General features: G+C 42.2%; 2 protein-coding genes across 2 annotated transcripts in view; one reads left to right on the plus strand and one right to left on the minus strand.

Annotated features, from left to right (window-relative positions):
- Positions 1-22567, minus strand: part of cdh23 (cadherin-related 23) — a 172395-nt gene that overhangs the window by 1780 nt on the left and 148048 nt on the right. Inside the window, exons 38-68 of the mRNA XM_057047827.1 lie at positions 12370-12591; positions 12166-12285; positions 10971-11151; positions 10755-10888; positions 10388-10597; positions 10177-10284; positions 9832-9934; positions 9409-9534; positions 9135-9338; positions 8492-8950; positions 8264-8380; positions 7954-8178; positions 6870-7039; positions 6462-6599; positions 6100-6219; positions 5539-5716; positions 5175-5386; positions 4014-4208; positions 3823-3936; positions 3596-3725; positions 3107-3370; positions 2851-3012; positions 2458-2714; positions 2287-2384; positions 2070-2190; positions 1916-1995; positions 1739-1779; positions 1502-1562; positions 779-908; positions 455-574; positions 189-299 (exon numbers count right to left, since the gene is read on the minus strand). Coding sequence (XP_056903807.1) covers positions 189-299; positions 455-574; positions 779-908; positions 1502-1562; positions 1739-1779; positions 1916-1995; positions 2070-2190; positions 2287-2384; positions 2458-2714; positions 2851-3012; positions 3107-3370; positions 3596-3725; positions 3823-3936; positions 4014-4208; positions 5175-5386; positions 5539-5716; positions 6100-6219; positions 6462-6599; positions 6870-7039; positions 7954-8178; positions 8264-8380; positions 8492-8950; positions 9135-9338; positions 9409-9534; positions 9832-9934; positions 10177-10284; positions 10388-10597; positions 10755-10888; positions 10971-11151; positions 12166-12285; positions 12370-12591 — 4911 coding nt within the window. The remainder of the gene's footprint in view (positions 1-188; positions 300-454; positions 575-778; positions 909-1501; positions 1563-1738; positions 1780-1915; positions 1996-2069; positions 2191-2286; positions 2385-2457; positions 2715-2850; positions 3013-3106; positions 3371-3595; positions 3726-3822; positions 3937-4013; positions 4209-5174; positions 5387-5538; positions 5717-6099; positions 6220-6461; positions 6600-6869; positions 7040-7953; positions 8179-8263; positions 8381-8491; positions 8951-9134; positions 9339-9408; positions 9535-9831; positions 9935-10176; positions 10285-10387; positions 10598-10754; positions 10889-10970; positions 11152-12165; positions 12286-12369; positions 12592-22567) is intronic.
- vsir (V-set immunoregulatory receptor) lies at positions 13857-22037 on the plus strand. The gene is made up of 7 exons (XM_057047809.1): positions 13857-14061; positions 17608-18000; positions 18430-18480; positions 18925-19035; positions 19295-19322; positions 19668-19843; positions 20762-22037. The coding sequence occupies exons 1-7, from the start codon at positions 13974-13976 to the stop codon at positions 20797-20799; spliced, it is 885 nt and encodes a 294-aa protein (XP_056903789.1). The 5' UTR covers positions 13857-13973; the 3' UTR covers positions 20800-22037.

The following is a 22567-nucleotide window of genomic DNA, read 5'->3' on the forward strand; positions in this document are numbered from 1 at the left end:
CAATTTCAGTATCAGAAACCACAGAGTCTACACAACGCTGTCTGGCTAAAGGAAGCAGCAGGAGATTGGAGAGTGCACGCGTCAGAGCAGCAGACAGAACATCAGACTGGTAAACCACAGGAATGTTAGATGTGGCTCCAGGAGTGTGCGACAGGAAGAGCACAGCAGCAGGTGCAGACAGAGCCCACCTCTGTGATTGATGAGCGGTCTTCCTGGCTGGTGGAAACTGTGACCATTCGAGCTGCAAAGAGCTTTTTCAGCCTCAGGTAGTCGTCCAGGACCACCTTCAGCAGGGAACCCTGATAGGACGGCAGTTAGTGTCAAACTCTGACACTGAATATCAACCACTCTCTAAATGGCTGGTCTCAACAGCTCATCCTTGAGTCCTTGGAGTTTCACGATTGGGTTGTGGTCGACGGAGCGATCCAGTTCAATAATCTCACAAAAATCTCACCTTGATTGGTCCCTCCCTCATGATCTGGCCCAGTTTAGCGATGTTATCGTATTCCTGAATGGCTGCTCTCAGGTAACGGTCATCCTCAGGCTTCGCCTGAGGTTCCCGACCAAATGTACCCTGTAGGAATGACAGGATTAAACTTCTATTTAATGTAGAACATGTGTTCATTGAACATTTAATCTTATTAGAAACAACCTCAAACGCTCAATTAAGGCAGTTTTTGAATGAACAAAGAAATAGAAGGGTGAATTACAGTACGGTACTTCTGTTAGATTTCATCACTGAAAAATCCTGGATATTAGGCTGACTGATGGTACTGACGTGAGTGCGTGCTGGGCTGTTCCAAAGGTCGGTGATCTCGCTCAGGTTCTCAGGCAGGTCATCCTCGTGGTCGGCCTGGTTAGCCAACTCCAGGTTCCGACAAAAAGGGTCCAGCCACACTGGATTAGCCCTGCAGCGGTAAACCCCGCATGTGAAATTTAAAATAATAAATTCTATGACATTGCTTGTGGTACGTATGTGTGAGATTGAGTTCTGTGACAGAGAAATTCTGTGACAGAGAACCAACCTCAAAAAATTAAAATTGATCTGATATTGAAAATAAATATAAAACTTGTCTTTCTTGGCAAAAGCTGCCAACTGCAAAATGGAGCCTCTCAGAGATTCTGATGTCTGCTTTTCAATTCTGGTTGCCAGGCAAACTTGAGCATCAAACAAATGGCATCTTGGCTAGCACCCTGGATATGTCTGAGGGATGCCTTTCAAAATTTGTTAAAAAAGCTATCTTTTGAAAATTAAACACATGTCCAACATCAGAGGTGCATTATACATTATTTACTTCTTTTGACCAGCTGTCTGTGACCCATCCAGAACAGAGCCACGGGATGAGAACCACTGCTATACACCATTGTATCATATAGTAATATTACATTATGTTCTAATATCTTGTCAATACACAAATATATTTTACTATCCTGCTCTTGCACTATAACTGGTACTATGCTATACTATACTGTATAAGTTATAAAATAAAAGTAATGTCACCCTTCGAATGAGTACTTGTTGGTGTTAGGCATGTCCAGGATATCCATCAGACCCTGGTTACCTAGATAACAGAGAGACAATAATAAAACACCCTCACTACAGCATTATTTTGGACGCGACATGAAGTGATGCCATAAAGCCCTGAAACAGGTCAATCAATCAATCAATCAATCAATCAAAATTGTTTCTAGGTGCTTTAGGTGGGGGTGATGTCCCCTTCAGCCAGCATCTTCTCACCTGTCGATCCTGCAACAATAGCTTTCAACTTCCTTTGGTGTCTGCAAAACAGGAAGAAACACAAAAACCACAAAAGGTAAAAAAAAAAAAGTTGACATTGCTGATTGAAAGCACATGTGTACTTTTCAGAAGAACTTTTTATAGACAACATTTTACAGAAGTCTGAAGGCATCTTACACTCTGCGATAGTGCCAGTTCATTGTGACAAAGCAAATTCCTGCCAAGCACAGCAGCACAGCCAAGATGATGATAACCAGCTGTGAAAGACAGGAAGTTTAGAGGCACCAAAAGCATCTGCAGCATTCCACGTGCTCTCAGCATCCTCACACACCTGAAGTGTTGTGATGTCATCTGGCAGTTTGTCATTGACAGCAGGTTGAACGTCCACAACATTATATTTCCTGAACAGGTTTCTCAGCTGGTCTTTGTTCTCATCGATCATCTGAATTACCCTGCAGATTGTTAAGCACAGTGACCCGAGTTAATGGTGACCCCAACAGCTTGATTATTACAGTCTCACCATTTCTTTAGTTGAAGAAAATAAATACCTTTCAACATCTAGGATGGTGTTGGTCTGATTGTTGACAACGTGCATGAGCATGTCTGTCTGAGCATAATTTACCCTGCCTTTCTTATCCACATGGAACTGCAGCAAATCAAAGAAGATTAACAAATGTAAGGGACAGTAAAAAAAAAAAAAGGAACTGCCACGAACTGACCTGTATGTCGTCCAAATTGACGATAGCGCCGGTGATGTTAGAGAGCAGAGTAATAAACTCCTCCTGGTTTTCGCGAACCAAATCAGGAATCTCATTGAAAACTATTTTCACTCTCTGGTCATCTCTAAGGATATAAATATTCACATTGGTGGTTGTACTGTGACCTGCAAAATCGCAAGCCAAGATCTCTAGCTGGAAGTAGCCAGGGCTGTAGGCCGTGAAGAGGTCGTAAGTGCGGATTATACCATCTCTCAGTCCTGAGGAAATCATGGGAAGAGAAGTCCTTTAGTGGAGCTGCAGTAGTAGATACACACGACCTGCTTGCTGATAATAAAAATGTAAATTATAAATCAAATTCTGAATCAGCCTTACAGTGAGTAACAGGAAACTCACCAATAGTGAAGATGTTTCCCATATCCTCGCTGCCATTGCTCTGTGACTGAAAGTAGCGGATAGTGACAATATGGTACTGGACTAAGCTGTTGTTGCCAACATCATTGTCTACTGCAGCGACCTTGATGAGCTCCGAGCCCACTTTTGCATTTGATGCAACTCCTGACACAAGACAAGAAGAAGACATATTATGATACCTGGAGCACAATCCCCCCCCCAACACACACACACATACACATAAAAGAATATGGGGTACCTGCAGTGTATTCCATTTTAGTGAAGCGTGGTGTCTGGTCATTGATGTCCTCCAGTTCAATTTGGACTTCCAGCAGACTGGGATCATGGGAAGGGTCCAGAATTCTGGTTCGTGCTGCTCTCTGGGCTCTGGGAGGAGTCCAGCTCTTATTGCTGGAAGCTTTGATGATGATTGAATAGACCGGGATCTCTTCCCGGTCCAGATCCCTGTATAACTTCAGCTCACCATCTAAACTCAAGCCAAAGTTTCCATCACTGTTTCCCCCTGCAGGAAGACAGGAAGACAGGCCAATGATGTGTTTACTCATCGACTGCACTGAAGGACTCAGCTTTAAATAGAAAAGACAGATGGAGCTAAAAAATGCCTGTTATTTTACGTATATCTTACTTATTATAAACACAATTATTTGGACGAGCCTCAAACAAACCATCCCAAAAAAATCATCAAACAATATCAAGCAATTTCTGGGCCTATATGACGCTGCATCACCTGCAATGAAGTAGTAGACAACAGCATTGGAGCCTTCATCCGCATCCACGGCTCTAGTAACATTCCCCACCATGGTGCCTGGAGGAGAGTGCTCAGGTATTGTCATCTTCTGGTAAGGCAAGCTTCCACGCTGCAGTACACAGACAGGCATGCATGCAAAAACACACATTCAGATGTTGCTGTGAACATGCAATCAAATGATGATTTATTTATGGGTTCTTTCTCACTGGTGGTTTGAGGAATACAGGCTCATTGTCATCAATGTCCAACAACGCCACCTGCAGAGGTTGTGTGGTCTCATAAGGCACTGGCTGGCCCATGTCCCGGGCCACAATGATAAGCTGAAAGAGTTAATTAGCTCTGAGTCAGAGGCTCGGTTGGACATATTCTCCACACACTGCACACACAGGTGACTCACGCTGTAGAGGGCCAGTTTTTCTCGATCCAGTTTCACAGTGGTAGTGATGACTCCAGATATGGGGTCAATATGAAAGTTCTCCCAGTCTCTGTTACTGGCTCCAGTCTGCAGGAAAGCATAGCGGACTTCTCCATTCACCCCCTCATCAGAGTCTGTTGCATGCACCTCATATACTGGGAGGCCAGGGGGCTGCTCCTACAGGTGGGTTACAAAGGAGAGCATGTGTTTGACTATTCACAACTAAAACCATAATTTACACACCTTATTTGCTTATAAATTTGTAGGTACTGTGTTGGATTTCTGGCACATTTTTAGCACATTTTTGTACTATGTAACATGCACACACAAAATGGGAATTATCAAATATTCCACTAATATTTTTTTACTTTATGTATATTAAGCACAACAATTGGCATTAAAAGGTAGCACAGACTTTCCAGTTGCTCCACAACTAGCTTTGATAGCAAAAAGATCTTCTGCAGCCTGTAGAAGATACCAAAAACCACAGGCTGCTTGGGTGCATGACACTGTTTTTGTTGTGGTCCAGGATTCCCAGTTGTGTTTTTCCTGCAGGGGACGTGGTGGAGCCATGCTCCGGCCACCTGTTGGCGCACCTGCAGGACATCAGCGATCAGCCGCCTATTTAAGGTCTAAGACTCCGGCCTACCAGGGTCGGAGGATTTTTGTGTGACTTGGTATTTCTGGTGTCTTTGTTGGTTTTTGAAGATTTTTGTGATTTTTGTGGCTCCACGCTGGAGCTCTTCGTGTGCATCCGGCGGAAGAACTGTTGCTTCCTGGCAGTCCAGGAGGGCTGTCCTTTTGTGTTTGTTCAATAAAACCTATTTTTGGACCTTTCATCACTGCGTCTTGCCTGCGTTCGGGTCCTGGACAACCACGCATCGTAACAGTTTTAGATATTCAGTTGAAGTATCGGTCACCTTTATGGTTTTCATTGCTCATGACTTTAAGTATGTTTCTGTATCTCTACTTAAGAGAATTTATTAAAGTCCCTCAGTGGGGATCAAACATCAAACAAACTGGAGCTGATTAATTAACATTGCCAGTGTTGAATAATGGTGTCAATGACATCCTAGATCAAAGAAATGCTTGATTAAAACCTGAAACTGGGCACGTAATGGAAACACAATGGACAGCACCTACCTCTGTGATGTGAATGATGGTTCCGTTGGCGGGCCTTACAAACACTGGTCTGTTGTCATTGACGTCTATGACTGTAATGATCAGATCTGCGGTTCCCCACAAAGGAGGACGCCCTTGATCTGTAGCCACAACTGTCAGGTTGAATTGTTCAGAAGACTGTAGCAGACGGCGAGAGCGCACCAGCCCAGTATTGGGATCCAGGATGAAGGCTTCTAATACACGCAGAGCCCAGATTTATGATTGTTGAATTATATATTCTGTCAGCATTTTTATACTTTAGACCAAATGTGAAATTCATAGCGGTTCTTAACCTCACATAAGTGAAATTCATAGCGGTTTTTAACCTCACATAAGTGCTTTCTACCTGAATGAGGCCCCAACATGCTGTAGAGTACTGCTCCGTTTTCCCCTTCATCCAGATCAGTGGCTCTGACTGTGATCACAGATGTCCCACTGGGCTCATTCTCAAAAACGCTGGTGTTGTACACTCGCTCTGTAAAGCGTGGCCGATAGTCATTGACATCAAGGACAGTCACCAGGACCTGATGTGCACCAACACAGATATATTATCAGGACAGGCTAAGACACAGATGGTGAAGCATGGTCTCCATTGTCTGCAGATGTTACTGTATCAAAATAAAATACCCAAGATGTAATAAAACATCTTTTTCAACCTTAATGCCTCATTAGATTTAATGATGTAATAAGCTGAATTTTAGATGCTTCAACTACGTGAGGTGAATGAAATACATTAATTCAGATCTTAGTTACTTTTTCTCCTGAGAATCCTACTTTTATTCAAATATTTTTTCAAAATATGTGCTAAAGTGCATCAGTTCAATACAGTTCAGGACAATGCATCATCATCATCATCATCATCATCATCATCATCATCATCATCATCATCATCGTCAGTGAACTCTACCTGAACAGAGTTCTCTCTTCTGTTGTTGGGACTGCTGCCAGGGTTGTCACGGGCAACAGCGGTTAAAGTGTAGTGATCTTTTGTCTCTCTGTCCAGTGGTGACAGGATGTAGATCTCCCCCTGACCCAGAGAGGAGCCAATGATTAGGAAGGAAGCAGGAGTATTGAACGGGAGCAGTGCTGCTCTCGTGATACCAACACATTTCTTACATGGCGTGACAGTAATGCAGCAAATGTGTAAACCATCATCACAGCACTGAACATGTTTTTTTGATTGTTAATGTCCCAACAGGATGGGGTTCAGTGTGGACACCCAGAGCTGACATTGTTCAGAGTAAACTATGTGTGTGCAAATGAACTCACAGTAGATGGTTTGATGGCAAACTTGCCTTCCCCGTCCACCAGGCTGTATTCAATAGCAGCAAAGCGACCAGAGTCAGCATCAGTGGCACTGACACGAACTATCGTAGTGCCCAGGTCCACATTCTCAAACACTGGCTCCTGCACAGAGATAGACAACTGCCTGATATAAAATGTATTCACTCGTGAATCAAACATTAAACACTAATGAAGTATGTTTCAGGTAAGACATCTTTATGTTTCTGTGCTTGTCATCAGATATATGGGCTTCGAGTGGGTGAAGTTCTTCGAACAGAGCATCTCTTGAAATTTTGATGCAGTCTCATGGAAACAGGAAATGACAATGACTCAAATTTATCACACAAAATCAGTTTTTTGTAGGAGTGAGTATCTGTAAACTTTGATTAGCACCTGATATGATGGCTGCAGGAAGACAGGGTTGTTGTCATTTACATCAACAATGCGCAGAAAAACCGGTAGCTCAGCGATCCTGGGAGGAGACCCATGGTCCTGGGCTCGGATTGTAAAATTCAGCCATTGCACTTGCTCAAAATCCACCGTCTGGTTGGCAATGATCTTGCCTGAAATAATTGTAAAAATGGTGGGTATAAGCTCCTTCATGTTGTAGAAACGTAAATAAATATTACTGAACATTACATATTTGAAAGCTAGTAACACACCCTTCCTGTGTTACTGGATCTCAATTAATAGTGTTTACACTACCATTATCAATACTATTAGATGTAGAACAGTTATATGCTGAAAATGTTGGCTTACATTAATAACATACATTACATTAATAACAACTAATACTAACTAGTTGTCATTATTACCAAATAATTTTAACAGGTATGTTAAATAATGCAAATGGTTAAGTAATGAGTGTTTTAAGTAGAATGTTGTAGTTAGTTTTGATTGAATTTTAAAATGTCAGAGCATTGATGCGTTATGGGTCCCATGGATGTAGGCCTGGCCACCAGGCGCTCGCCATCGAGCCCAAGCCCCAGGCCTGGCTCCAGGGTGGGGCCCCGGTAACCCTCCGGGCCGGGTACGCGGCTTCCCTTTTCGATGTTTCTTGATGGGTCTTGTGAACCATTCTTTGTCTGACCCTTCACCTAGGACCAATAGCTCCCAGGCTCATTAGGGTACACAAACTCCTCCACCACGATTAGGTGATGGTTCACGGAGGAGATTTGGAGGAGGTATTAACTTCAAATCGGAACATCTGATATTTTCCTCTGCGAAGCATTTAAATCTTTAGCTGGAAATACTCCTGTTTGGTTTACTGTGGAAACCACAGAACTTATTTTTTTTATTCACGTCTGTGTGGATCATCAGAATATTTGTCTGAAAAAGGTACATGTCACTCTGTGGTGGCATAGAAAATGCAACCATTCAAAGTGGATAGTGTACGGTGGGTGTGAGACGGAGGCAAATAAATTGTGCATATATATAATACAGGAATTCCTCTTTAACTAGCGGCTTGCAGTCATACCAGTGGAAGGGTCCTCCAGTCGAACATAACCCCCTCGCGGCAGGTGGAGCAGCTGGTAAATGACTTGGCCGTTGGGACCTTTGTCTGGATCTACAGCTGATACTGATAACAGTGTTGTACCTGGCTGGGCTCCTTCTAAAATTTTCTCTGTGAAGTTGGAGACTCCAAAGGGCCGGAACCGAGGGGCATTATCATTTACATCCAACACGTTTATGGTCAGTCTCGCTGCAACAAAAAAGTGTGTTTCAAAACACATTGAGAGACACTCAGAGAAGATGAGGCTGAACTTCACCCCAGGAAGTAGACTGACCATTAGGGACACTGCCTGACTTGTCAATAACATCACTGGCGTTGTCATGGACGGACACAATGATTTCAAATGTGGCTACCAGCTCTCTGTTGATTGGGTTTCTTACAAACACAGCACCTGAAAGTTCGCCAACACACGCTGGGTCATCTTTTAAAATGCAAGATGACTTGTATTTACAGTAGTTTATCAATTATCTGTCAGTGGTCAACAGTGAAGTCAGTGTCTCACCAGTGTGTAAATCAATGCCAAAGGATTCCTGCAGGCCATCCACCGGGTTGTTCCCATCATCCTTTGCCTCCACGGAGATGATATAATACTCCAGTCGTGGATGCTGATCAGGGTCCTCAGCGGTGAGCGTGGCCACAACAACACCCGGAGGTGTCGACTCGTTCACATTTATCATAGTTACTGGCTCAATAAAACGAGGTCTGGAGTCATTCACGTCATCCAGGATAACAGTTAGGGTTGCTGTGCCTGACATGGGGGGCGTGCCCCGATCGGTTGCAGTAACAACCAGTCGGTAAGACCCACGGTCTTCTCTATCTAGGCTGGTGTTGCCTACCAGAACAGCTCCAGAGAGTGGCTCAACCACAAAGCGGTCTTGAGCGCCACTCTCCAGGCGATACATCAGCCAGCCATTCGAGCCGGAGTCTGCATCGGTGGCAGACAGCTGCGTCACCACTACACCTGCAGAACGGCACAAACAGAAAAAACACATTTGCATCGGTGCTTAATTAAGTGAGATTTTGACCTGTGAGGCCTTGGCCTGCAAGTTTTAATGAATTTTTGTGTCAGTCACAACTTGTATACAAGCTGGATCAATCCCTTCTGCTCTATACACTGATCTTTAGGGACAAGTCAACCCACATACCAGTGGGGCTGTTCTCAGGGAGCCGAACACTGTAACTGGACGGGCTGAAAACAGGAGGGTTGTCATTCTCGTCCAGGATGGCCACTGTAAGAGGAACGCTACTGTTTAACCCTCCAATATCCTCTGCAACCAGGAACAGCTCAACCCGAGGCTCTTGAAATGCTTCACGGTCTAATCTGCTCCCCGGACGCACAAGAATGACACCTGCAGAAACAGACATATAAGTGTCACAGGTAGAGAAATGTTATCCTACTTGATGAGGGTTGAGTCTTACCAGTGTTGGGGTCCACAGTGAAAAGGTCCACTCTGGCACCAAGCAGCTGGTACTTTACCACAGCATTGGGTCCGATATCATTATCCTTTGCCAGAACTGGCCCATTTAACACAGTTACAGTATTACCTATTGGACAAAAAAGAGTTTAGTATGAAAAACTTGGACTTTTCTTTTTTATTATTTCAGGCAGTGGTCAAGTCTACTGATTTCTGCAAGTTATGTAACAAGAAAATGTAATATTTGACCTTTAGACCCATACTGAACTTTCAAAGCATATATGTGCATTAAAACTGCATGTAAACAAAGTCAGGAAGTGGTGGAGATGGCGTCACGGTGCTTAAGCATAACGCTCTGTACTGCAGCTGCAGATATCATGCAAACACTCAAGGGAAATATGAAGACAGGCGCAGCACTAAGAGCTACCTGCTAAAGAGTTTTCCATGATTTCAGCTCTGTAAGTGGTTCTGGTGAAAACAGGCCTGTTATCATTCTCATCCAGGATGGCTATTACCAAGAGGTCTGAATCCTAAGGGTTTGGAACACAGAGGGAGGGTATATAGATGAATGGGTGTAAATGACACACAAGTCTACAATTGACAGGTTAGCTTTTTTTTTCAGAAACAAACTGACTTTAAGAATTGTTCACAACTAACTTGTGGCTCTTACCCTTCCCACAGAAGCAACACTTTTTGCATACTGACATGCCCGGCAAAGAGTTTTTCAGAACATAACATAAGGCTTAGTGGGTGCATGACAAATTGTGTTTACCCTTCGAGCAATGCGGGAGTTCTCGGGATTGTCTTTAACAGTGATTGTGAGTCTGTATTCAGCCACTCGCTCCCTGTCTAGAGGCCTGTTCACCTGCACCACTCCTGACTGATGCATGCAGAGGAGGAACAGAAAGGTTAATCATGTCACTGGTTGCTAGGTCAAATGTGCATGAAGTACAGCATAGCATAATTTCGTATGTTTTTCGCACCGTGTCATTTATATAAAAGGCTCCGTCCAGGTTACCAGCTGTGATGTTGTACGTCAGCAGGGCATTGCGTCCGCTGTCTGCGTCTTCTGCTTGCACTCTAGCCACCGAAGTGTGTATGGGTGCGCCTTCCCTCACACTGGTGTTGTGCGGGAGATTCAAGAGGACTGGGTCGTTGTCATTGATGTCTCGTACATGGACCCCAACCACCACCTGAAAACAGAAGTCAGAGGTAGAAATCTAGATTAAAAATTGAAAGTGTTTCATCTGATACTTGAGCTAGCTAACAAGCTCTGACCCTATGCATAAGTTACGTGATAAGGTGAAAGATAATGTTTGTACTTTGTGTGTTTATGTAATGAAGGCTTACAGAGCTGTTGCGTGACGGAGTGCCCAGATCACGAGCTGTGACGGTGATGTTATAGAAGGCCGTTGTCTCTCTGTCCAGTTCTACATCTTTTCGTACCCGAAGCTCGCCCTCTACTGGAGATATCATGAACTCATCTGACAGAGGGACAGAGAAAGAGCTTGGTGACAGACAACCGAGATTTAATCAGGCACTATAAGAAAATAACTGGACAATAACTCTGGTGGTCTCCTCCAGTTATGCTGTATTCCACTTTGCCATTGAGCCCAGAGTCTTCATCACTGGCTCTGAGTGTCCAGACACGAGGTCCGGGCTGCCCTTCTGTCACCTCAAAGGGTCCCTCGTAGGTTCGAGGGAACGATGGTGTCACATCATTTACATCCAGAACGTTAACCAGCACCTGTGTTCAAAGTTTGCGGTTGATCAGACATATTTTAGAGCTCTTTAACTTTAACAACCTACCGTAATTTCCGGACTATAGAGCGCACCTGATTAAAAGCCGCATAATCTAATTTTAGAAAGAAAATCAATTTTGTACTTATACTAGCTGCACTGGATTTTAAGCCGCAGGTATCCCACGTAGTAATATGAAAAATTAGATTGAAAACATTCAGTTCCGGTATATGCTTTTATTACCGTAAGAGACGAGTCACTGACGAGTGACAAACAGGTAAACAGTGACAAACAGGTAAGAAACAATTTTCACTTGTATGTTTATACAGAGACCTTAAATCCAAATTTTTTCACGTCAGGATTTTTTAACTTGTTTATGCTTTTTTACTCAAACAATGAACAATCTAAAACTCCCTGATGGCCCACCTCTAAAATCTTCTATTTTCATCGCGGTGGTGATTGCTTTTGCCTTCCGTCTGATTTGTACAGCGGAAACACCGCGGCCGCCTGCTCTCTGTGTGTTGACCCAGTCTTCCAGAACGTTTTCAAGCTTGGGCCACCTGCTATGTTTACGTCTAAAAGCTTTTGTCTTCTTTTTGCTTTGGATCAGTTCTTCAGGCGGGCATCTCCACCTTTTCGCCATTGATTACCGTAATGTATGCCAAGATTACGTGCGCCAGCTCGATTTCCTTCTTCAACAGCCAGAGTGATCGCTTTTAACTTAAAAGTCGCATCATATGCTTTTCTTATAGTATTTTAGTAAAAATGTTAGTAAAAATGACTGATTCACAATAGTTGTGATAGTGCGCCAGGAAAAAAAAAACATTAATTAGCCACACCGTAGAATAAGCCGCAGTGTTTAAAGTGTAGGAAAAAAGTAGCGGCTTATAGTCCGGAAATTACGGTACTTAGAGTCATAAGCTCAACTTAAAATTTTACATCCCTGTAGTATGTGTTGGATGGGTGTGCACTGTACAAGAACAGAAAGGTATTGAGGAGTGTGTTCAGTTTGCATATTTACAGTTGTGCTGGATGTGAGACGAAGATCACGATTTGGACACTGGTCGGTAGCCGTGACAACCAGCGCATAGTGGCCATTGCTGATCTCAAAGTCCAGCTCTTTTACTGCCGTAATCCTCCCCTAAATGCACACACATCCAGACAGCTCATTTATTGCATTTTTTCATGCAGCTACTACATTTCTGTACATCAAATGGCCTCTCACCGTGATGCTGTTGATGTGAAAGGTCTGGATCAAGTTGCCCTGAGTGATGGCATACCGCAATGTGCCATTCAGTCCCTCGTCCGGGTCAATGGCTGTTACTGTGGCGATGGTTGCACCCACTGTGTCAGGTCCCTCACTTAGCACAGTCACATACTCCTCTTCAGGAAACTCAGGAGCATTGTCATTCTCATCCACGATGTGAACGTAGATGGTGGTTGGGGACTGCGGTGAAAGGTAAAAACAGGCACGGATGTACCTACTTTTTATGGCTCATGGGTAAAGCAATACGTATTTCTTTGGCTACACAATATGTCAGCTGATGATCTTACGTAGAATCAGAACATCAATGATGATGATTAATATTGGAATAATATAGTGAAGAATGCTTATTTTACCAAAACTAATAAAACCCTGTCAATATAGAACATCGATAATGTAATACTTTTCGCTACATTTTCCAGCTCTACATTTTTATTCAGACTGTTTCATTTCTGTATATTTCTTGAGCACATTTACTGTGTAGGTTTTATTCAGTATGGAACAAAGGGGCAAAGTGATAAAAGGCAAATTAAATTTAAAAAAAAAGAAGAGGCAGTTCCACAAGTTCTGGCTTCACCAGTCTGACCAGTTCCCATACCAGCAGTACCTGACTACGCAAGAGATTTCCACCCTGCTGCCTGGTTTGAATGAAACCTCCGATTTCACAACATTGTTCTTTCTGCTGGATGCAGCATGTAAGAACATCAATACTCCCCAGTGTCACAATCGCTGAGTGAGCGCTGTCACAGAGCTGCTGTTCTGGTTGAAATAACCATCCTTAAGTATTTTTAACACTTTGGTCCAACACTGGAAATATCAGATTATTGATGACAAGGGCCCATGCTAATAGTCTAATAACAATCAGAAGGTTTTATACTAATAAGAAATGTTGATGTGCATTATATTTAGTTTCAAGTCAAAGGTGGCTTATTGACCTTGAGAAAGATACCAGACAATGGCAGCTTTCTCTGATACTCTAAATGATTGTGTGTCCTGCGTGAAGCAAACAATCAGATGGTAGAATAGTAATGTTCCATTTCTATGGACAAAATAATGGACTTCTCTTCTTGTAATAGGTTATTTGAAAATCTCTCCTACCACAGCTTTTGACACTGAACATCTAAACTCATAATTGTACATCTTTTTTCACACTTTGCCTGAACAGGAAGTATTTCACACTAAACACGAAGCATTGAACATCTACTGTGCGTGCGTGCGTGCGTGTTTTTCAAAGCTTTGCTTGATCTTCTCTTCAATGTACATGCAAAAACATTTATTTTATATCCCGACATGAAGTCACCCATCTGTGACTTCGTGTTCATTAATGTATTCCTTATTTATCGAGTAATATTTGCAGGGTAAAGTTTCACTTTGGCTGTTGTGCGTCTCAGAGTGCGTGCGTGCGCCTGCGTGTCTGTGTGGAGGGGTGGGGGTGTTAGGGGGGTGGAGCGTTTCTCTTGTCACGTCGCATTTGCTTCGCAGAGTTCAGACGGACTTAAGTTGAACACAGAAACACACGCGTGTCAACAGCGCAAAAGTTTGTAGTGGAGGAAAAAAGCTCAGTTATGGAGGGATGGACACGCTACCGGGCATCGCTCCGCGAAAAGACCGCCGTTCTCTGGTTGTGTTGCGCCCTCTTTTACCTGGCTGCAGGTAAGACAGCACAAATCCTCTCTAGCGTTGTTGCTTTACTTGTTGACAACAGCTCGAGTCGGTTGATGGAGTTTATTGGTGTAAACGAGTCGATTCTACATTGAAGACGATGGAATAAAAGTTGATCGAATCCTTGTGCTTGTGCTGGGCTTTACTGTCCAACTGTTGGACGCAGCGTTAAATGGAAATAAAAAGTCAGTCAGTTAAATCTTCCAAACTTTTTTTTTAATATGACCACGACGTCGACATTAAGCGTTCCTTTATATCTCACTTGATTGCTGGTTTGCGCGTTAATGGCTTATTTGACGCGTCCATCCGCCTTCGTAAACGGTGGTTAAAAGTTTCCAGGCTCGCTTTGACGCCGTTGTTGTTTTGAGACGGAACATCTGGTTTCAAGCCACTCCCCGTGGGATGTTGTGGAGTGCAAATCCACCGTGCAGCCTCAAACTATACGCCTTCAACTCCTAATACATTAGAAGAAACACTCCCATTGTGTGCGTTTGGCGGAATAATTATGAGATATCAAACCTTTACTTTCCCCTCTGCTTTCAGTTATGCTGTATAACGTAGAGGTTGAGGTTTAAACGAGCTGGATGACTCTGGAGACTTGGAGCAGCAGCTGTTGCCTGCAGAGCAATTCCACCCAAATTATCCAGATGTTCAGTTTTCAGCTTCAAACTTTTAAGATTCTTCCATCAGATGCAGCTAGTTATAGTTTCTAAACCTTTTCCTGCACATGTTTAAAGTTTATATGAGACCTAAATCACCTCTAAATGTTCTGCATTTTATTTTGACTTTTAAGACTGAATGAGTGAGTGGATCACAACTGAGCTCCCCATGTGGCCCAGGGCTGCATTTCGTCTGCTGGCTCCTTTTCCCTGCTGCTGTGACACAGCTTTGTGCCACATATTGATCTGTACAGCATGAAGTTATTAGCGTGCAGTGACAAAAATGGTTGGCCAGTCGATGTCATTGACAGGAACAAGCGTGGTGGGGCCAGGCAGAGTGCTGATGTGCAGCAGCTGTGGGCCCTCATGCTGGATGTGCATGAGTAATATGAAGATGGTGTAGGCAGAGGGGACTGTGTTTCAACCCAAGGACACATCATTGACAGTAACACCATCTTGATGAAATCACAGTGACAAAATGCTCTGATGTATTTAAGTTGTTAAGGACCCCATTTGATGAGGAATAATAGCAAACAATCAAAAAGAAAAGAGAAAACAGGTCAGTTGAGCATGCAGAGTTCCTTTGAGAGGCAAATGAAGAAATGCTACTGGAACAAAGTTGTAAACAGTTTCAAATAAAACCAATATTGCACAACATCCAGAAAAGGAGAATAGAGATACTGGACTGAAACGCGACATGTACTCTAATGTAACGTCATGGTTTAACTACTACTTCCCTCTACATCTGGATAAACTATGTCACACTTTTATACTTCCTGTGGTTTAAAAAGAATGCATCTGTGCTCAAAGCCTCAACTGAATCTGTGTGTTGCTCTAGTTTCATGTGTGTATGTGTGTGTGTGCACAGAAGACCTAATCCAAGATCCTCCTGCTTTTTTTCTTAACACATTTTAATGGTTGAGATAATCATTAGTACTGGAGTTGGTGTGAAAAGGGGCAGGGGGCTTTTCTAATCCTTATATAAATATAGAGAAATCGTACCAGTGAAAAAACACCAGATATGGAGAGAATCGGCATCACTTATTCAATATAAAGTAGCAATAAATCATGTAAAAGGACCAAAGCTTTTAAAAATGCAACAGTTTCTAAACGGGTCTTAAAGCCAAGGCGGGTCAGTGTCTGGGCCTTTGATGACTATCGAGATCCTCGGCAACTATGATCTAAAATTGAATCTTGACACCTGGCTGGTTTAACATCAGTGACACCAGGCACGAGGGCGAGACTATTTTAGAACGCTCTGGTCCTGTCAGTGAGCGACATCTGAAATGTACACAGTGAGTTTAATGGGAACATGATTGTAGCATCAAAATGGAGGTCAGGAAAACCAGCAAGGCGGCTGTGAAATAAGAGAGCAAAAGGGCTTCCTTTCTTATTGTTTCATCACAGTGGCAGGAACAGCCGTGGGAGCAGCAGTTTTATTCTAATCACCCTCCTGGCCTTTTTATTGCCTCCCTGAACACTTCCTCATTCACTGTCACACGCATTTTAATTATACAAGCACGGACGGCTAATCAGAGGCACAGGTCAGAGGTCGTGAACATATAAGAGCCAGTAACAGAAGTTACTGTTTCAGCACGGTGCTCACTAGAACACATAAGATCCTTTGGCTTGAGGACAGTTTTGGAAGGGTTATTTCTACCCGTGTAGATTATAGCAATAAAAGTGTTGTTTCATTTCTACTGTGGTCAGAACAGTGAACTCTGCTTTCTTCTCAAGAATGTAAATGCATGAAAACGTGTGTTCACCCCAGATCAAGAAAGTCTGTGACATTTTGGCTGAGGTGGCTGCACGTGGTGGTGCAACATGACTGTTTCAGGCCACCGAGCAGAAGCAGCAGCAGCTGTAGCTCTTTATATCCACAGTGGGCAACCACAGTGTGTCCTGATAGCTCAGGAAGGAAATGCATTCCTCGAAACTCGGTACCAGTGATGTATACAGTCAGAGAATGTATCTAAAGACCAGAACACACGCTTCTGTACCAGAGCTGCTAATGTGCATTTACTCAGCCTCAGCTCTGGTGATCATCCTGTGATTTTTAACATTACAGTAGGTTAGATGTTGATTAAAATTAAAATGACGTCAGCCATCATGTGTGTTGTTGCTGCATTTTGAAGGCATTGGAGGGTATAACATTAATGAATGGCTCTAAATGATTATACAGGGTTTATTTGCTTGCTTTACAAGAGGTTTTCTCTTTGTGCATTCCACTACTCGGTTAGAACAGGATGTGGGTAAATGCATGTAACATAGCTGTCTATATTGTTTCTGGAAAGTATGTGCTGTACAGTGCAAGTCAGTTTGTGAATGCAAGTCTTGGATACCACCGTGCAACAGCAGCCTATAAAAGGAGCCCAAAAAGGAATGATTTATTCTTGGTTTTATGAGAAAATAGAGGCCACACACGCCATGTGGGTATTAGCTTCTGTAGCTTTGAGAATTCACTTCAGCACACCATACAAAACAAACATTAGAAAAGGGATTAAACTGCGTTAAATAAAATGTAAAACCAGGAAGCTTGTACAGTGCAAAATAAGCTAAATTGTCCAAATTCACATTTCGATTCCTCATCACTATAAGTAGCATTCACAATGTGGTTGTTTAACTTGTGACTCATGATGCTAGAAATTAACAGATTCTAAATCCAATTATACCTTTGGTATAAACAAAATATTTAACAACTGGATTTGCAATTATTATAATCTGCTAAACTACAAAGTTTGATTTAGCTTTCCTAAAGTTTATTGTGTTTAAGGGGGATGTTCATGTAGTTGCTCACATATAAGTTTATGCATTTTGCACCTTGGCAAAAAATAAAAAAGTACATTATCCACATTAATTTCCTTTCCTCCCTCTCTAGCTAAAAGCAACGACCATCATGGCCATCCAGCAATGAGTGTTTCAGCCTCTCACCTGTACTACACTTGTCCAGAAGGTGCAAATGCAACACTGGTGTGTAACCAGAGAGGTGGTGCCTTACACCCTAATGATTCCCTGTGGCGCCTCTGGTTTTTCACACCCCACAAAGACCAGCACTGCACAAAGCACGGCCCGCGGAATGTTACCTTTAAACACAGCAAACTGTCATCAGGGCTGCATTTTGGAGCCACACAGGAGAACTTCTGGGTCCAACTACAGAACGTGACTCATGCTGATCAGGGTCGCTACTGCTGTGCAGCCCTCGAGATCGAAAGCATACATCATGAAGCTGTGCAGAGAACCCACAGCCACATGTTCCTCAATATTATACCAAGTAAGAATATTAAATGTATGGTGTTTATATATGGTGATAGTATATAAGTAACTATGAGGTATTAATCACAACAATGTCTTCAAGATCATTTACAGCATTTAACAAAAAATAATTACATTTTAGTTTGGTTATAACTATTTTGCTGTTAGAAACTGACAAATTGTTTTTTATATAACTTAGTGAATAAACACACAAATTCAGTAGCGCATAAATCCAAATATATTTTTCTATTATTGATTCATTATTGAATTAATTATTAATCATATATTTATCTTTCCATGAACGGAAGAATGATTGTTATAGTTGGTGGAACCAATATTTTAATGGAATTGTGTAGAAATTATTGAGCAGTTTTGGGTCACATCTCTTAAGATCTCTCACTGTTAAAGTGTGTGATGCTGCATCTGAGAACCAGTGTGTACTTTTCAGGGGGAACAGGATCTCCAAATTGCACTGTCTCAGCTCCATCAGCACCTGAAGGTAATGCCACATTATTTTAATACTCTCAAGAGTAAACTTATGTCACAGCAGACCATCCGACATGAAGTTTAACTAAGTAGCACATGAAATTGAACTGTAGCTGAGACGAAAACCCAGTGGCGAGACTTGTTTACTATATAAAGAACCTGACGAGTGTGTTTACCCTGGAGTGCATGTCCAAAAGAATCCCAACTTTTAAAAATGTGGCCAGGAAATTGAATAAACTGAACAGAAAAGCTGCACAACCCCTGCCTTATTGGTGACAAAACACCAACCAGAGAGCAGCACCTTGGCTCTGGCTCGCTTGAAGGGAACCGGAATTTCAATTAATATCTTTGGCAACACCTGTGATCGCTTTTGCCACGATGGATGTTGTGAAAAAGGTCCATTGGTGGCGGGAGAGTTCTCACTTTATTCAACTCTGTCTCTGTTTTGCTCCCCCAGGCACGGTGCCAGTGGCCTTGGCCATGGGGGCCTGTATTTTGGCTTTGCTGTCCCTGCCTCTTATTCTGCTACTTGTCTACAGACAGAGGCAGAGTGCCCAGTCGAGAAGGCGTATGTATTATGCACACGCACACATACACGCACACAGACACACACACATGTACACTCATTTCCGCTTCCATGCATTGAAAAGAAGCACAAATCTCTCACTCTGGGTTCCCAATAGTGGCTTGTCAAACACATATTTCCTGTCACTGAGCTGGATTAACTGTATTTGACACAGTAGGAAGCACATTCACACTCGACCTGTAGCGCTGTGCTCTGTTTCAATCCCCTCACAATGGCCCATTTCCTGTTTCCTCTCTTCCAGGTGCACAGGAGCTGGTGAGGATGGACAGGTAAGTTTTCCCACAGGCTGTTACACAGCTGTTAGACCAGCTTTAAAAAACAGCTGTGGCTAATGTAAATTTCCTATTCTGTTCCTAATCCTGATTCCCCCTTAATATTTAAGCTAAACCCATTAAATCAAAGGCTACAATTAGAAATGGAGTTTCTAACCCTTTTTTGAGCTGAGATTTATATTTAGAATTAGCATCCTATTGTAGGTAGGTTTCTGTGCTGGCCTAAATATTTGTTGTTACTTTAACAATCATTGTCTTTTACTGGTTTTAAGAGCCACATTACCACATAGGTTATGGTGTTATTACTGTATTTATCCATATTATGTATGTCTGTGTGTCCAGTGAGGCTCATGGTCACGAGAATCCCGTCTTTCTGGGAGGCTCACCACAGATCAAGAACCGCACTGTTTCCCAGATCATGGCCAGGCAGTCTTCTGAGACAGGACGGCACTTGTTGTCTGAGCCAGGAACCCCTCTGTCACCTCCTGCACATGGGGATGTTTTCTTCCCAGCAGAAGGTAGGAGAAACCAATGCCTCTCACCCTTGGTTTACTGTGTGTCCAATATTAAGATCACAACTGATTATAAAAAGAGATGTAACAATCAGAATGTACACAAACTAGTGCAAATATAATGTAGCTACAGTATTCCTAAGAAGGGGAAAACGTGGATGGTCTGCTCCACATAGGTCACACCAGCTATATTTGGGCTGCTGGGTTGTTATGCATGGCTTGATGTGCAATTATGTTAGTTGCTTTACAAAATTTGGAACACCTTCCTTTATTTCACAAGGTGGATTTTGAAAACACCCATTTCAAAATGTGCAGAGGGGATGGTAAAATGTTGATGAAATCAGCCAGTCGCAGTTTTTCAATTACTTGAAAGCCGACGGAGTACTGATGAAAGTATGGGCACCCTGAAAACCACTGTCTTGGGGTGAAGGTTCGCAACTCCTGCCCCCCCCCATACGGAAAAAAACCCTGATATTCTCTTTCACACGCTCTATATAATGTGTTGGAAATACTTCAAAGATAATCACAAATTTTGCTTTAAATGTAAAAATCTCATAACCCACCCTAAACCTGTCTTTGTCCATTTTTAAGTGCCTACTCTCATTCTTTTTGGTTTTTCTAATGCGGCCTCCTTTGGGTTTTCATGTTTTACACACTTTAGCTTCTTCAACTTTTCTGGCTTGTTGACCTTCAGTTTAGAGGAATTTGACAAGCAATACTTCCCTCTTATCTTCAACATGTTGCAAGTCAGTCTTACGCTCTCCTTCCCCTTTTTTTACTTGTGAGAAAAAGAGTACACTTAGTGAGAACTCTCTTGGTGTGCTCGTACTATAAAACGAGAAGGCAGTTTAAGGCAGTTTAAGACATCACACCATGCACATTTACAGTTTATCTGCTATGATTACTTTCTGTTGTTTATTCCAGACACCATCTTTGAGACTCCAGAGCTCCGGCAGGTGTAGAAGCTTCTTATTCCAGACCCTAACCAGCGCCACAGCAGTTTTCCTCCCTTCTCTGGCTCTGCAGTGGCACTGCCTCACAAAAACCTTTGCTGAGATTGCTGTCTTTACATTGTCCGAACTGCAAGAGGGAACGGACTCCACTTTCAGTCCTATACTATTTTCACCAGCAACATCAACTTGAGGCTAAAAAGCACAAATATGCTTGTGAGCACTTTTGTAATTTAAGGGGGCTGCGAATGTGTGTGAGGGACCGTCTAAACAATGAAATTTGAACAGCTGCCTATTGCCTATAAAGTATTGTTGAGGGTCATGGGTCCCATCATTTGAACGGTGAGCATGTTAGAACAGTCTGTGCATTCAAATCTTTCCTTGAATGTGATAACTGGATTAATAAAAGAGTGTTTGTTGCATCCTATTTTTTCATAGCACAAAGGCAACACAATCTGAAAATATTATTATACAAGAGGTTTTTGCTATATTTATGTAGCACTTTTGTCTGTTCTTTGCTGCTCATGGAGGATATGATACTCTTCTTGCTGTAAAAATTAGTGCATAAAAAGCTAAATACCAAAACTTCATCAGGGAAGTCTCACTTTGGTTTGTTACTTTTGTTGCTGTAAAAGCTTTCAGTTTTCATGCACTTCACAGTAGCCCTAAATATGAACAGAAAATACATATTTCTATTATTTCCCATTCTCATGTATGCTTGAGTATGGAAATATGTAAGTATTCTTCTGAATGTAGCAGAGTTTAAACCACATTTAACTGCCAACAGGTTCATCACTGTTATCTTTAGTGTTTTGTTTTTTTAAATCTTTTTTAATTAATGTGTCAAGATTCAAATATTTTTAAATTGTATCTTCGTGTATAAAATAGGACTTTTAAGAGTGTAGTTTTAAAAACATTAAAATTATACAGATCATCTCAGGCCAGGCAGAGAAACTGAGTGGTCCAAGAGAGGAACCACATGTTTGGTTTTTTTGATTTATACATTAAACAGAGATGCAGCAGGTTCTCTGTGGGATTGTGTATATGACAGGGTATTATGCATATGTATATGTTTTCCTCAAGATTTAAATACTTTATTCACCAATTTATTATGTTTGCTTATGTGTGTACAAGTTTGATGTGTGTTTTGCTATTTAGTTGAATGGAGGCAGGGTTTAAGGTGTGTTTGTGTCTGAAATGTCACATCTGCAAATCTATTTTTGTGTCATACAGTAAAAAGCTTACATAGACCCAGACTCCTGGATTCTTTAAATTGTGACGGTTGTCATCTTAATAATAAAGAGGAGCCATGAAACATAAAAAAGAGAGGTCCCAGTCTTTGGACAATGATCTTCTCAACTGGTCTCAAAACTCAAACTACCAAAGTACAGATTGCAGTTGCAGCCCGCAGACTCATTACAGATTGAACGAGGTTGTGTGTGCTTAACTGGTGCACACCAGAGGAACACAAGCAGTAAGGACAAAAAAAAGCATAACATAGACAAAAATCCTGTTTTAGAAGAAATTGATCTAGAAGGAAAGAAAGTTGTTTGTTTTTGGGTCATTTTGCAAATAGAGCTGCCTTGTTCATTTGTGAACATTATCAATGTTGTATTCTATTTTTGGGGGGGTAGGTCACAGAGTGTGAGTGGCCCAAACTCAGGTTTGGGCCACTCACACTCTGACACTTTGACCTAGACTCACACTCTGTGACCTACACAAATTAGACACAACAAACAGACCTTCAAAACCCTTAAAGATAAAACGAGATGCAGTATAA

The sequence above is a fragment of the Takifugu flavidus genome, chromosome 11, assembly GCF_003711565.1.
Source record: "Takifugu flavidus isolate HTHZ2018 chromosome 11, ASM371156v2, whole genome shotgun sequence".
NCBI classification, from domain to species: domain Eukaryota; kingdom Metazoa; phylum Chordata; class Actinopteri; order Tetraodontiformes; family Tetraodontidae; genus Takifugu; species Takifugu flavidus.